The 16437-nt window shown below is 42.6% G+C and overlaps 1 protein-coding gene across 1 annotated transcript; it reads right to left on the bottom strand.

The window, feature by feature from the left end:
* Window positions 1-1230: 1230 nt before the first annotated feature.
* LOC110301561 (olfactory receptor 8B8-like) lies at window positions 1231-2623 on the bottom strand. The gene is made up of 2 exons (XM_085828253.1): window positions 2607-2623; window positions 1231-2170 (listed from the first exon to the last, which is right to left on the bottom strand). Exons 1-2 carry the CDS (start codon window positions 2621-2623, stop codon window positions 1231-1233), a joined length of 957 nt encoding a protein of 318 aa, XP_085684379.1.
* Between the last annotated feature and the right edge of the window lie 13814 nt (window positions 2624-16437).

The raw sequence follows: 16437 nt of genomic DNA, 5'->3' as shown, positions 1-16437 counted from the left end.
TACCCATTCATCATGGGTAATGTTCAAAGTTTTATGAATAGTTGAGATTTAAAATCATCAGAGATATAAAACTCACTTTAAAAATTCATACAAGATCTGATGAAATTTCAGTGTAATTTTTATTTTTTATTTTACACACAGAGATTTCATATTTCTTGAATGGTTATCTTTGACCCTTTAGCTTCTATTCCTTCTGAAGACCTTATCAAAATGCCTCTTAAAACATTTTTGAGACTTTTTGTCCAAAGAATTCAGATCCAAAATTGAATCAATCATCTTTAACTTAGCAAAGCATGCATCTGCTGTTAAAAAATAAAAAGAGACAGCAAACAGTTTTACTTAATAAATATGGTGCACACACACATATACACACACAAACACACACACAATGCTGAGTTGAATTTATAGATCATAAGCAAAGAAAAAAAGCACACATTAGAAATAATTCCTCATATTTCATTCTAGTTGGAAGGTATATTTAAAAGAGTATAGGCTTGAGGTCAAAAGTCTAAAGGTTCATAGACTTTCTTATAGAATCCTGTATTATTATGTAAACTATTAATCTCAAGAGCTATAATATTATATGTTTTTCATAGAGTATTCTAGCAATAAAACATATTTTTTATATTTACAATTTAAATATTAGACACCTATCAAATCAATGTTAAATATACCATACCTATGCCTGCAATATTGGTCAAAGACCATGGTCAAGGCACACATATCTATACCTATTAAATACTGGCTTTAGAGAGCAATATATTGTTGTCCAGTGAAGGATACAAAACCAAGAATGCAAATACACAAAGACACAGAGAGAATTTGAGATTGTATTTCAGATGATAAATATGGCTATTTGTCAGCATACTCATACAGACAATTTTATATTGCTTTAATCAAATCAATGGACAAAACTGTGAAATATCTGCTGTGCTAATGTTTACAATAAGAAACAATGAAAGTGAAGAGCTACTTAATGCTATTCTGAAAGAGGTAAAATGATAAAAGCATCAATTGTACACACAGTGAGAAAAAAGTCTATTTAAAGATAATGGAAAGGAGATATCTGATTTTAATTGAGAAGATAAAAAGCTAATATGAACATATTTTAAACAAAACATACTAAATATAATATATATCATAATCAAATAATTAAATACAGAAATCGTGTCAAAAACATAGCAAAAACAATCTCTCTATTGTTTAAGTGTAGGCTCAGAGATATCCAGTTTATGATGAAAATATTCTCTTATTCAAAGTCTTTCTCAGGGCAGCTTTAACATCTTTGTTCCTCAAGCTGTAAATTAAAGGGTTCATCATGGGAACCACAATGGTATAAAAAAGAGAAGAGTATTTCCCCTTATTGATAGATAGAGCTGAGGTAGGTTTAAGATACATGAATGCACCTGATCCAAAGAAGAGTGAAACAGCAAGCATATGGGAACTGCAGGTGCTGAAAGCTTTGGACCTGCTTTCAGTGGATTTTATTTTGAGAACACTGAAGAGGATGAAACCATAAGAGATAAAGATGATGATAGTGGGTATAATTATGTCTTTTCCTGCTACAATGAACAGCTCTAACTCATTGATATAGGTGCTAGTACAGGAGATTTGCAGCAAAGGGAGGAGATCACAAAAATAGTGGTTGATGGTATTTCCATCACAAAATGTCAGTCTTAGAATACATCCAGTGTGTATCATGGCACCAGAAAATCCCATGAAATACGAACCAAGCATCAGATAACAACATACCTTAGAAGACAAGGTAACATTATATAACAGTGGATTGCAGATTGCCACATAGCGATCATAGGCCATTGAAGTCAGCACATAACACTCAGAAATGACAAAAAAACAAAAGAAATATAACTGGATCATACACCCTGTATAAGAGATAATATTCTTTCTTTGTATAAAGCTCATCAGCATTTTGGGTGTAATCACAGAAGAATAACAGAGATCAATGAAAGACAAGTTAAACAAGAGAAAGTACATGGGTGTGTGGAGGTGAGAATTTAGCCCAATTAAAATGATCAAGGTCAAATTTCCCAACACAGTTATCATGTATACTGCAAAAAAGAGTAGGAAAAATGGAATTTTGAGGTCAGGTTGGTCTGTTATCCCCAAGAGAATGAATTCAATTACCATAGAAGCATTTTCAAAAGCCATTCTTCTCTCAGAGAATCTGTGGAGACAAAAAAATGAGTGAAAATGGTCAGTTTCTTGTTTGAATGTCAATAAACAAATAGCTTCAAGTTCTTTGAACCAGCCTTTCATGATACTCTGGTACAGATAAACATTGTCTTCCTCTAGTAGCATCACAGAGGTTAATTACAGTAAAGAGCATCACTAATATACCACAGCTTTGACCAGTGACCTAATATTGCTAATCTTATATTATTTAATACTTGAAAATTCAAAGGCAAAGGGCAAATTGAATGTATAGGAACTAATTGCCCTTCTTTCTTCTCATCCTTTATTACTACTGTCTATTCTTCATTCAGGGAAAAATTTTTAGCAATCTACTGGTGACCTTTCTCTAGACTGGTCTTCAGCATACTTAGAATCATGAGCAGTATTTCCAATATCAAGCAAAAGAAACCAACTCCTCAATTGGATACATACGTACATACATACATACACATATACATCAATTGGAATAATATATCCATGTATATGTATATGTATATGTATATGTATATGTATATGTATATGTATATGTATATGTATATGTATATGTATATGTATATGTATATGTATATGTATATGTATATATATACATATGCATAGACACTTCACAAAATTTCATAAATCTAAAGAAATTGGCCTCTCTTATTGAAATTCATAAATCTAGGATATTTTTCTGCTTGATTTCTCTTGAACCTTAGACTTGCTCATAACATTACAGATTTTGGGGCTCTTTTTCACAATAAAGCCACTATGAAAACTAAAAACAAAGAAAACATTAGAAGAAATACTGAATCATCTATGTGAAGTCAAATAACAATTATAATCACCTAAAGGGAAGAATAATGTTGGCTGCTGGAGCTACTGGAAATGAAAATGGCCCAAGGGGAAGAAAATTCAATCTTGCAAAGTAAAAAGAGTTTGGAAATCTAATGTTCAACCTTAACTTCAATAAATGGTGAATTAGTAACAGAATCCACCTGAAATTATCTTATTGCAGGTATATTTACACAAAATCACAAGTGTGTATTAACATAGAGAAAAGGCATATGTGAATGAGCCTCAATACTTGGTCATTTCAAATAGGATATGTGGTCAAAACAAGTAGTATACAGCATAAACCCTTCTATACAATAATTTCTCAGTAAATGTATTCAAGAAAATGTAAGCTTGTAATATGAATAGATTTTAGAACTTACCCTATTTAAGAGAGAAATCTTATCAGTCCTTTTCATTGGTACTTGTTCCTTTTACTCTGGAAAAAACAGACTCCAAAGCACTGGGCCCTTGCATTCTAAAAGAATCCTGCATAAAATTACTTTCTTGTGTGCTCTGGTTATCTTTTTGAATCACTGTTTATGTTTAACAATTATAGTCCTAATTCTCTAAAGGAAAATAGCTTTCATTTTAATTATATTTGCTTCCTAAAAAGAGACATTGGGCATTTTATATGCTTTAATTGCATGTTAAACATCATAAGGAAGACAGAATCTTTTTTAGCTTCTCCCCAGGAAACATATACCAGATATAGCAAGGAGATGAGGTGATGCCATTTAGATGCTTATACATCTATACTTCCTTGGTGACTCAGTATTTCATTCAAGAATACCCTTCTCTTTGGGGATTACTGGAGCTAATGCTGAACTCCCTGATTCCAACTACCTCTTCTCTTCAGGGAAAACTATTGCTCTGGTTATTTCTCAGTTTGTCACGATGTTTTAATGTTAATTTTCCATAGAGTCTGCCCTCAGTCTTTCTTAAAATTAGATGTAAAGATTTCTAAGGTATGTCACAACACACACACACACACACACACACACACACACACACACACACACACGGTATTCTTATAGGTGTTTCTCAAATATACATTAATTTTTTTTTTGCTTTCTTCTTTTTGTTTGTTATTGCTCTGTGGGTTAGACAAGTTTTGAACTACTTAGCTGTCTTCTCTAGCCCTCTAACATGATTAATATTTGGATGTGATAGGTTAGAATACCTTCTTATAACATTTCCTGGCATGCATAGGAAAACCACTTAGAATACTCTCCCTGAAGGGATAATGGCCAAAAGCCTCAGGTGGACTGGGACACTTGATTTCACTAGTGACCCTTGTGGGCTTTTCAGATGCAGGAAGCTCCCCGCCCTTTGTATCTATCACTTAGACACTGTTTGCACATGGAATATTCCATCACAACTGATTTCCACTGCATAAAATCCTCAACTCTCCCCCCACCCCCATGCCATGTCCCCACAGTCTCTTCTCTCACACAGAGACCACAGCCCTGAAGGTCTATCGATTAAAGGAAAAAAATCCACTTCCAGATATATTTGTCTATTTCTTTTATTTCAAAAATGCCTCAAAAATCCTGATCTGACAGTCACCTTACCTCTATACTCTGATACTTTTGTTCTCAGTGCCTGTGTGCTCAGATATTCACCCTAAGTATTAACTGAATATTTTTTTAAAGTGAATTCTTTTTTTTTTTAAGATTTATTTATTTATTATATGTAAGTACACTGTAGCTGTCTTCAGACACTCCAGAAGAGGGTGCCAGATCTTGTTACGGATGGTTGTGAGCCACCATGTGGTTGCTGGGATTTGAACTCTGGACCTTCGGAAGAGCAGTCGGGTGCTCTTACCCACTGAGCCATCTCACCAGCCCCTGAATATATTTTAGGGGTTGCACATACTCATCCTGTCCTCACAACATTTGAGCATATTGGATAAAATATATTAAAATTCTATCAAGTGGCCCAATACTGAAACACAAACAGTCAAGTAAGCATGGCCAGCCTAGTCACTCACAGTAAATATAAAATAAAATTAAATAAAATAAATAAAATAATAAATTGAAAATTGAGTCAAATGATATAAAGGATACAAAATTATTTTTTTTCCTTTTTTTGGGCAAATAATCCAGTTAATAAATATTTTGTACTTTGTGGCTCATATAGGATGTTGTTGTGTTGTGAAGCATGTTTATTCAGAATCCAAGCATGCGTGATCACCGCCCAGAAACAAAAGATTTGGGTCTCACTCAATACAATTCTGTAATGTGGAAGCAGTTTCATAGAGTTTTTCCAGTAGCAGAACAAAGTTATAAATCAAGGCATTTTTAAAAGTACACTGGTAGAAATTTGTGGGTTATAAAAAGCAGGCAGAACCATCTGCACTATAGGTCTCACAGGCTAACTGACAGCATTTTTTGCCCCTGCTATTGCTAGAGTAAAGCTTTGTTATGTTAATGAATTCCAGAAACTATCTGTGTTTGTCAGGGTGTTAGCTCAGACACAAAGGTAGGAAAGTGATGGCTCTTTGGTTAGCTCAAGGTAGCCCCAAGATATGGCAATTAAGCTATCTTATCAACAGAAAGACAAACTTTCAATATTGTAGCTGATTTTATCAGTTAATCAGTTTTGTAGGCTACTTCCTCCTGGTAGTTCTAGTTAGCACATTAGCATTCCTTCTGAGCTCCGTTCAACCAACATTTACTTACCAACAGCTTCTAACTCTCTCTCTCTCTCTCTCTCTCTCTTCCCTCCCTCTCTCCCTCCTCCTCCTACTCCTGCTCCTCCTCCTCCTCTTCTCCTCCTCTCTCTGCCTCTACTCCCTTCTCAACCCCCTTTCTATGCCTCCAAATAAGCTTCATTTTATACCAGACCCGCCATGTGACTGGCACCTTGGGGAGGGGCATGGTGACTTAGGCATATCCCCTCCCTGTGCACCATACTGTGCTTTTTAAAGAAATCAGTTCTTCTTTACAGAAGCTTGAAGCTGGTTATGCCTGTCTCGCCTTACAACCTCAAAGTCAGGTCTGGAGTTCGTGCATCCATAGCTTGACTAACCAGAGAAATCAAGATATTTGTAAATTCTACATACTTCCTAACATGAATGACTGGGGGAGGGAGTACCATACAGAATCTGAATGAAAATCAGAAATGCAGAAGAGACTGTGTTGGCATTCCTTCTGCACTCCAAAATGGAGAGATGTTGGTATTCCTTCTCAGCTACTCCTAAGAGTTACCTAGCAACAGCCATGCAGGCCTGGCTTGCTATAAATGGGCCTGGTTAACTTCTCTGACTCTCTCTTGGGGGGCTCCTTTGCTATCCCTGATTCCTTCCTTGTTCTGAAAGAAATGAAAGAAGGAATGAAAGAAGGAAAGCTGAACTCTCCATGATCTCTTCAGTTCAGGGTCCTCTTACCCCTCCCATCCAGAGACTGTTCCCGGAGCACTCCTGAACTTTTTACCCCAAGGTACCCCCTCCCAATTGGAAACAGCTCCGGGAACATTTTTTAGATAAGGAGTCTCCTGGAAAAAACCTAGTCCTACCCCTCCTAGCTGAAGACTATGCCAAAAACATTTTTGAGATAGGGGCCTCTTGGCACTACCTTAGAATGTTCCAATAGATCAAGTACATTGCCAAAATATAGGACACGACCCCTTGGTTACGAAAAGTCTCTTGGAAAGTCCCTGAGAATAACCTTTGGCAGAACTCTTTAATGACGCACATTTGTACTTTCCTTACCCTGTTCCCCTTTACCCTTCTCCTATAAAAGCCTGTGACAAATCTGGGCAGATGGTCGAAGCTCCTCTGCACCTTGATGAGTGCATGGGTTTCGACCCCAGAGGCCTCTGGTCCATGTGCTTGCTTGTTGCTGCTTCATAAAATCTTACTCTCTGCATCCTGAGTTCGGTCTCAGTGTCTTCTTGGGTGCGCGGCTGACCCGGGGCTTGAGTGAGTGTCTCCCTTTGGGAGTCTTAGAGTCTTTCATTTGGTGCGTTGGCCGGGAATCAGCGCGTCCACCCAGAAGTCCTGGACCCACGCAGAGGTAAGATTTACTGTTCTGCTTTGGTCTGGTGTCTGTGTTCTGTTAGTTTCTGAGAGGCCAGGAAGGCCATTCTGTATCTGGTGCGATCGCAGTTCTGGTTTTGCGTGACGCTCTGTGCTCAGTACGAGCACCAGAGACCACACTCCGGGAGGGAGAGCGGGAGTGGATAAGGAGCAGACGTGCCCAGGTGTCCACCGTCCGATCTGCCCCTGGGAGACGTCCCAGGTGAGATAGGGGAGGACCAAGGACGCTTGGTGGACCCCACTGGAGACCAGGAAGGTCTCAATCTGTCGGCCTTGGAGAGGCCAATCTGATTCTGTAAGTTGCCTGTGGTGTCTCAAGTCTTGCGTCTGCTCTTGTTGTGTTTGCTATTATTCTAGAAATGGGACAATCTGCCTCCTCTCCCCTGTCTCTAACCCTGGAGCATTGGGGAGAGGTGAGGGTCAGAGCTCATAACCAGTCGGTGGAGGTTAAAAAGGGTCCTTGGCAAACTTTCTGTACCTCTGAGTGGCCGACATTTGGAGTGGGCTGGCCACCAGAGGGTGCTTTTGACTTGTCACTAATCGCCGCCGTCAGGCAGATTGTTTTTCAGGAAGAAGGAGGTCACCCTGATCAGATCCCCTACATTGTGACTTGGCAGAATCTTGTTCAGTTCCCACCTCCATGGGTCAAGCCTTGGATTCCAAATTCTTCGAAACTGACAGCTGCAGTTGTTCAGTCTGATGCAGCTGAGAAGTCCGGTCCCTCAGCACCCCCCAAGATTTATCCAGAGATTGACGACCTCCTCTGGATGGATTCCCAACCTCCCCCTTACCCCCCACCCCAGCAGCCGCCTGCGGCTGCCCCGCCGCAGGGACCGGCAGGGGGAACTAGGAGCCGCAGGGGCCGAAGCCCTGGGGAAGAGGGGGGGCCGGATTCAACAGTTGCCTTGCCACTTAGAGCACATGTGGGAGGGCCAGCGCCAGGACCTAATGACCTCGTTCCTTTACAGTACTGGCCTTTTTCTTCTTCTGACTTATACAATTGGAAAACTAACCACCCTCCTTTCTCAGAAAACCCCTCTGGGCTTATTGGGCTCCTTGAGTCCCTTATGTTCTCCCATCAACCCACTTGGGATGATTGTCAGCAACTTTTGCAGGTCCTCTTCACCACGGAGGAGAGAGAAAGAATTCTGCTGGAAGCCAGGAAGAATGTCCTGGGACAAGATGGGACCCCTACTAATCTCCCCAATCTCATAGATGAATCCTTCCCCTTGACTCGTCCTAATTGGGACTACAACACTGCGGAAGATAGGGAGCGTCTCACGGTCTACCGCCGGACTCTAGTGGCGGGGCTCAGAGGGGCCGCAAGGCGACCTACTAATTTGGCCAAGGTAAGAGAGGTCCTTCAGGGTCCAGTGGAGCCGCCCTCTGTTTTCTTAGAGCGACTAATGGAGGCTTACAGGAGATATACACCGTTTGATCCCTCTTCAGAGGGTCAAAAAGCAGCTGTGGCTATGGCTTTCATTGGTCAGTCTGCCTCTGATATTAAGAAAAGGCTGCAGAGACTAGAGGGGCTCCAAGATTATACTTTGCAGGATTTAGTAAAGGAAGCTGAAAAAGTATATCATAAGAGAGAGACAGAAGAAGAAAAGCAAGAGAGAGAAAAGAAAGAGATGGAAGAGAGAGAGAATCGGCGTGATCGCCGCCAGGAGAGAAATTTAACCAGAATTTTGGCCACAGTAGTAGGTGCAAAAAAGGCAGAAAAAGAACAGTTAGGGTACCTGGGCAACAGGGCAAGAAGACCTCCAAGAGAACAGAAACTTCCACTTGAAAAAGACCAGTGTGCATTCTGTAGAGAAAAGGGACATTGGGCTAAAGATTGCCCCAAAAAGAAGCCAAGAGAACCCAAGGTGTTGGCTATGAAAGAAGACTAGGGAAGTCGGGGCTCGGATCCCCTCCCTGAGCCTAGGGTGACACTTTCTGTGGAGGGGACTCCTGTTAATTTTTTAATAGACACAGGAGCAGAACACTCAGTCTTGACTAAACCGTTGGGACAATTAGGAAGCAAAAAGACTATGGTAATAGGAGCTACTGGCAGTAAATTTTACCCCTGGACTACTAAGAGAGTTTTGGAAGTAGGAAAAAATCAAGTAACTCACTCTTTTCTTGTGATTCCTGAATGCCCTGCGCCCCTTCTGGGACGAGACTTGTTGACTAAACTTAAAGCACAAGTCCAGTTCACCTCAAAGGGACCAGAAGTCACCTGGGGAGAGACCCCTATAGCATGCCTGGTTTTAAATTTAGAAGAAGAATATCGCCTCCATGAGCAGGGTCCTAAACAGTTACCAGACCCTGAATGGCTGTCCGCTTTTTCTGAAGTATGGGCTGAGCAGGCAGGAATGGGATTAGCTAAACAAGTGCCTCCGGTCGTGGTAGAGTTAAAAGCCGATGCCTCCCCCGTCTCGATCAAGCAGTACCCTATGAGTAAGGAAGCTAAAGAAGGCATCCGGCCGCATATTCAGAGACTGATAGAGCAAGGAATTTTGGTGCCTTGCCAATCTCCTTGGAACACTCCTCTCCTGCCAGTGCGGAAGCCTGGGACTAATGATTATCGACCAGTGCAAGATTTAAGAGAGGTTAATAAGAGAGTGCAGGACATTCACCCTACTGTTCCAAATCCTTACAACTTATTAAGTTCCCTCCCACCAGAGCGGACTTGGTACACTGTTTTGGACTTAAAAGATGCCTTTTTCTGCCTCCGATTACACCCTAATAGCCAGCCACTGTTCGCTTTTGAGTGGAGGGACCCAGAAGGAGGATATACAGGCCAGCTGACATGGACCAGGTTGCCCCAAGGATTCAAGAACTCTCCTACTCTTTTTGATGAAGCACTCCACCGTGACCTTGCATCTTTTAGGGCGCAGAATCCTCAGATTTCTCTCTTACAGTATGTAGATGACTTGCTAATTGCAGCCTCAACACAGGAACTGTGCCTTGAAGGAACCAAGAGGCTCCTGAATGAACTGGGTGAGTTGGGGTATCGGGTATCAGCTAAGAAAGCCCAGCTATGCCGTACTGAGGTGATCTACCTAGGGTACACCCTCCGGGAAGGAAAGCGGTGGCTCACTGAGGCCAGAAAACAAACTGTGATGCTGATCCCAACCCCTACCACCCCGCGCCAAGTACGTGAGTTTCTGGGGACAGCGGGCTTCTGCAGACTCTGGATACCAGGGTTCGCAACACTGGCAGCCCCTCTATATCCACTTACTAAAGAAAAAGTCCCATTCACTTGGACTGAGGAACACCAAAAAGCCTTTGACAGCATAAAGGCAGCCTTGCTTGCAGCCCCCGCCCTGGCTTTGCCAGATCTGACTAAGCCCTTCACCCTATATGTTGATGAGCGGGCTGGAATAGCTCGTGGGGTTTTGACTCAGACTCTGGGGCCCTGGAAGCGGCCAGTGGCCTATTTATCTAAAAAGCTCGACCCAGTTGCCAGCGGCTGGCCTTCTTGCCTGAAGGCCATTGCTGCAGTGGCTCTGCTTGTTAAAGACGCTGACAAACTTACTCTGGGTCAGCATGTGACTGTGATCGCCCCCCATGCTCTGGAGAGTATTGTACGTCAGCCCCCTGACCGGTGGATGACTAATGCTCGGATGACCCACTACCAGAGTTTGTTGCTAAATGATCGAGTAACTTTTGCTCCACCTGCTATCCTCAATCCTGCTACCCTCCTCCCCTTGGCGGATGACTCCACTCCTGTACATCAATGTGCTGATATCCTGGCTGAGGAAACTGGAACGAGGAGAGATCTAACTGATCAGCCTTGGCCGGGTGTGCCTGCCTGGTACACAGATGGCAGCAGCTTTGTGGTAGAGGGAAAAAGGAAAGCAGGAGCGGCGGTAGTAGATGGAAAACAGGTAATTTGGGCGAGTAGTCTTCCAGAAGGAACTTCGGCTCAGAAGGCTGAACTTATGGCACTAACCCAAGCCCTGCGGTTGGCTGAAGGTAAGGCAATTAACATTTACACTGACAGCCGATATGCTTTCGCTACAGCTCATATCCATGGGGCCATCTACCAACAGAGGGGGCTACTTACCTCGGCAGGAAAAGACATTAAAAACAAAGAAGAGATTCTAGCCCTCTTAGAGGCTATACATATGCCAAAGAAAGTGGCCATTATCCATTGTCCGGGACACCAAAAAGGTCAGGATCCTGTGGCCCAAGGAAACCAGATGGCTGATGTAGCAGCAAAGCAGGCAGCTCAGGGGGTGATGGCTTTGGCAGAAAAAAGTGGGCCTTCGTCAGGACCCTCACCAGTGACTCATCCTAATTGCAATTGTATATTCTGTCAGAGGCAAGCTGCTCTAGAAACAGCAGTCTTGGTGGAGGGAGGACCTCGTCAAGAGGCACGCCAGGACAAAAAAAGAAGAGTATGATATCAGGGAGCTCATCTGGACTGCGGACCAGCTTCCCTATTTTTCCCAAGCACGTATCAAGCTACCTGCCAGAGAGGGAAGAGAATTTGTCCAGAAACTGCATCAATTCACCCATTTAGGGGTTGACAAACTCTTGAGACTTATTAAAAATTCCAGATATCAGATCCAAGAATTAAATAAGGTGGTGCAACAGGTAGTGGAGTCCTGTCGAGCTTGTGCGCTCACTAATGCTGCCCGGCCTTATAAAGAACAAGGAAAGAGACAACGGGGGGATCGTCCAGGAGTTTACTGGGAAGTAGATTTTACTGAAATTAAACCAGGAATGTATGGTAACAAGTACCTGCTGGTATTTGTAGACACTTTTTCAGGGTGGGTAGAGGCCTTTCCCACCAAGACTGAAACTGCCAAGGTAGTGACTAAGAAGATCCTTGAAGAAATCCTACCCCGGTTTGGGATTCCTAAGGTAATTGGCTCAGACAACGGGCCCGCATTTGTTGCCCAGGTAAGTCAGGGATTGGCCACACAATTGGGGACTGATTGGAAATTACACTGTGCTTATAGACCCCAAAGCTCAGGACAGGTAGAAAGAATGAATAGAACTCTAAAAGAGACCCTAACCAAATTAGCTATTGAGACCGGTGGTAAGGACTGGGTGACCCTCCTTCCCTTTGCGCTCCTTAGGGTCCGAAACACACCTGGACGTTTCGGTCTTACTCCTTATGAAATTCTACATGGGGGACCACCCCCCTTAACTGAGTTTGGCGGGACATTGGATCCCTGTGTTGACTCTTCCTCACCCTCTGCTCTGTTTACCCATTTAAAGGCCTTGGAGGTTGTCAGAACACAGATCTGGGATCAGATCAAAGAAGCTTATGCTCCGGGGACTACAACAGTGCCCCACGGGTTCCAGGTTGGAGATTCGGTCCTCGTCAGACGACATCGAGCTGGCACTCTCGAGCCTCGGTGGAAAGGACCATACCTGGTGCTGTTAACAACCCCCACAGCAGTAAAGGTAGACGGAATCGCCGCCTGGATCCACGCCTCCCATGTCAAGAAGGCTCTTAGCCAGGAAAGAGGCAACCATGAAGACAATTGGACGGTGGCAACTACTGACAATCCTCTTAAACTTCGCTTGTGTCGCGGGCGACACCCTAAGCCTAGGGAATCACAACCCTCATGCCCCAGTTCAGCAGTCTTGGGAAGTGCTTAATGGGGAGGGAAACATTGTATGGGCCATCACTGCAGTCCTTCCCCCTTGGACTTGGTGGCCTGATCTCACTCCTGACATCTGTAGACTAGCAGCAGGATCTCCCAATTGGGACCTCCCCGATCATACTGATCTTGTTAAACCACCCCCTGAACAGCAGTGCGTTCCGAGTGGGATAGGGAGCAACTATGGATGTTCAGGGCAGTTCTACCGAGCTAATCTTAGAGCTGCACATTTTTATGTTTGCCCTGGTCAGGGTCGGAACGGAAGGCTTCAACAAGAATGTGGAGGGGCATCAGATTATTTTTGTGGTAAATGGACATGTGAAACAACAGGGGATGCCTACTGGAAGCCTTCCTCTAACTGGGACCTGATCACGGTAAAACGAGGTAGTGGTTATGATGGGCCGGACCAAGGAGAAAGGAACTCCTATAAATATCCAGAGAGTGGGTGCGCTCTTAAAAACAGCCCCCCAGGACCATGCAAGGGTAAATACTGCAACCCCTTACTTATAAAATTCACCGAAAAAGGGAAACAAAATCGGTTAAGTTGGTTTAAAGGAAATAGGTGGGGTTTGCGCATATACATTCCACCAAGAGACCCTGGGTTCATTTTTACAATCAGGTTGACAGTAAAAGAATTGGCAGTAACCCCCATAGGGCCCAATAAAGTCATTACAGAACAGGGTCCCCCAATAGTACCAGCCCCCCCACAAGTCCCGGCTGTACCAGTTCCACCAACTCCACGGCCCAGAACAGCAAGACCTTCCCTAGGGACTAATACTTCCCTCATGAGGACGACCTTAGCTTCCCCATCGTCCCTAGACACAGAAAGCCGTCTGGTCAGTCTAGTCCAAGGAGCTTTTTTAGTGTTAAATAGGACAAATCCTAATATGACTCAATCATGTTGGTTATGCTATGCCTCTAGGCCCCCTTATTATGAAGGAATTGCTCAGATCAGGACTTATAACACTACTTCAGATCATTCTCAATGCCTTTGGGGGGAAAACAGAAAGCTGACTCTGGAAGCAGTTTCAGGAAGTGGGCTCTGTTTAGGCCAGGCGCCTCAGGATAAACGGCACCTTTGTAATCAGACCCAGAACATCCAGCCTAGCAAGGGTGGTCAGTATCTGGTGCCCCCCATAGACACAGTATGGGCTTGCAATACCGGTCTCACTCCTTGTGTATCTATATCTGTTTTTAATAGTTCCAAAGACTTCTGCATTTTAGTTCAGCTTATTCCTAGACTCCTATATCATGATGATAGCTCCTTTTTAGATAAGTTTGATCATCGGGTCCGCTGGAAAAGAGAGCCCATTACCTTAACTCTGGCAGTACTTTTGGGATTGGGAGCAGCAGCGGGAGTAGGTACAGGGACCGCTGCCTTAATTCAGACCCCCCAATACTATGAAGAATTACGTACAGCTATGGACATTGATCTTAGAACTATAGAACAGTCTATAACTAAATTAGAAGAATCTTTAACTTCCCTATCTGAAGTAGTGCTGCAAAATAGGAGAGGATTAGACTTATTATTCCTTAAAGAAGGAGGACTTTGCGCTGCCCTAAAAGAAGAATGTTGTTTTTATGTTGATCATTCAGGAGTAATCAAAGACTCTATGGCCAGACTTAGAGAACGCCTAGATATGCGTAAAAGAGAGAGAGAAAGCCAACAAGGATGGTTCGAAAGCTGGTTTAATAAGTCCCCCTGGCTTACCACTCTCCTCTCCACCATAGCAGGACCCTTAATTATACTTATGCTTTTGCTTATTTTTGGCCCTTGCATATTCAATAAGTTAGTAGCTTTTATTAGAAAAAGAATAAATGCAGTGCAAGTTATGGTATTAAGGCAACAATATCGGGTCCTTCAGGAAGCCGGTACCCAGCTCTAAGATTAGAGCTTGTCCCTAAAAGAAGGGGGGAATGAAAGAAATGAAAGAAGGAATGAAAGAAGGAAAGCTGAACTCTCCATGATCTCTTCAGTTCAGGGTCCTCTTACCCCTCCCATCCAGAGACTGTTCCCGGAGCACTCCTGAACTTTTTACCCCAAGGTACCCCCTCAAATTGGAAAGAGCTCCGGGAACATTTTTTAGATAAGGAGTCTCCTGGAAAAAACCTAGTCCTACCCCTCCTAGCTGAAGACTATGCCAAAAACATTTTTGAGATAGGGGCCTCTTGGCACTACCTTAGAATGTTCCAATAGATCAAGTACATTGCCAAAATATAGGACACGACCCCTTGGTTACGAAAAGTCTCTTGGAAAGTCCCTGAGAATAACCTTTGGCAGAACTCTTTAATGATGCACATTTGTACTTTCCTTACCCTGTTCCCCTTTACCCTTCTCCTATAAAAGCCTGTGACAAATCTGGGCAGATGGTCGAAGCTCCTCTGCACCTTGATGAGTGCATGGGTTTCGACCCCAGAGGCCTCTGGTCCATGTGCTTGCTTGTTGCTGCTTCATAAAATCTTACTCTCTGCATCCTGAGTTCGGTCTCAGTGTCTTCTTGGGTGCGCGGCTGACCCGGGGCTTGAGTGAGTGTCTCCCTTTGGGAGTCTTAGAGTCTTTCAGTTCTTTCCCCTTCCCCCTGTCCCCCTCTCTCCATGGCTTCTGGTCTGCCTCTTGGCTTCTCTTTCTCAGTCTCTCTGTGTCCTATTCTGGCCCTTCTCTTTCTCTGTCCCTACTCTGTTCTCAAGCTCCCTTCCCATGTCCCCATTCTATACCAGACATGTCCTATACCCGGTTCCGGGAAGTGTGTGGGGGGCGATGTCTCAGCATGGGTCTGCCAAGGACCTCCTCCCACTACACCTTACTGCACTCTACAAAACATATCTTTGGTTTTACAAAACACATCAGACTGAAGTGTGTTTTTAATCAATAAGTGTTGTAGATTTATTCATGACTTAGACGACTCAGACTGTGTGGTTCCCAGACATTCATGTGATAATTCTTGTATAAAGAGCAAGAGCTAATGACTGAAATGATTATTTTTAAACATACATCATTGTGTAAAATAAACCCTGGAAGAAACCTGTGTTCCTGAAGTGTGATTGCCTGATTAAACTGCAATGGCAAGCAATGTTTGAAATTTGCAAGCCCAGATGCTAATTACATTATTTTGGGCTAGTTTTGACCTTATCCTCCAACAGACATGCCTTGCCCAGCTCTGTGTCAGAACTAACTTTAGGTGACTAAATTTTAATAGTTTAAAAACTTCAAAATTGATTGAATAGCAAAACAGTCACTTTAACCACCCTAAAAGCAAAGAATGTCATCAGATACCATAATCTTAGGCCCTTGACTCCTCACATCTTGTAACTTCTCACATGCAATTTGAAAAGTTCAACTTATAAAGTGACATCATTTTACTATCTCAGCATCTTTACCTATTATCTAACAGATATCACAAGAAAAATACAAGACCAAAATTAAGTCATTTTCTTATTAAGACCAATTTGGTACACTTTTTATACTAATCATAAAATAAAAATTTATAGGAACTACCAAGACACAAGTGGAAAAAATTCAAATGGAATAATCCTTGAAAAATAAAATATAAGAATAACATATCGTTCCTCAAGAAAAGATAGCAAGTGGGGAAATTAAGAGTCATAAAACAACAATATAAAACAGTAAAATAGTATTAATACGTCTTCAACTATCAGTGACCATATAGGAAAATAATCAATTGGTCCTTATTCAAGAGACTTAGGATGACTCAATGAAAAAAAATGCGTATATATTCTGTCTACATGAGACTCACTTTAATCTTATGAATACAAATAGAATGAAAG

This window comes from Mus caroli, unplaced genomic scaffold (assembly GCF_978045245.1).
Source record: "Mus caroli unplaced genomic scaffold, Mus_caroli_1 scaffold_11, whole genome shotgun sequence".
Taxonomy (NCBI): domain Eukaryota; kingdom Metazoa; phylum Chordata; class Mammalia; order Rodentia; family Muridae; genus Mus; species Mus caroli.
Note: the sequence above shows the minus strand (reverse complement) of the source record. Positions and strands in the feature narration are given on the sequence as shown.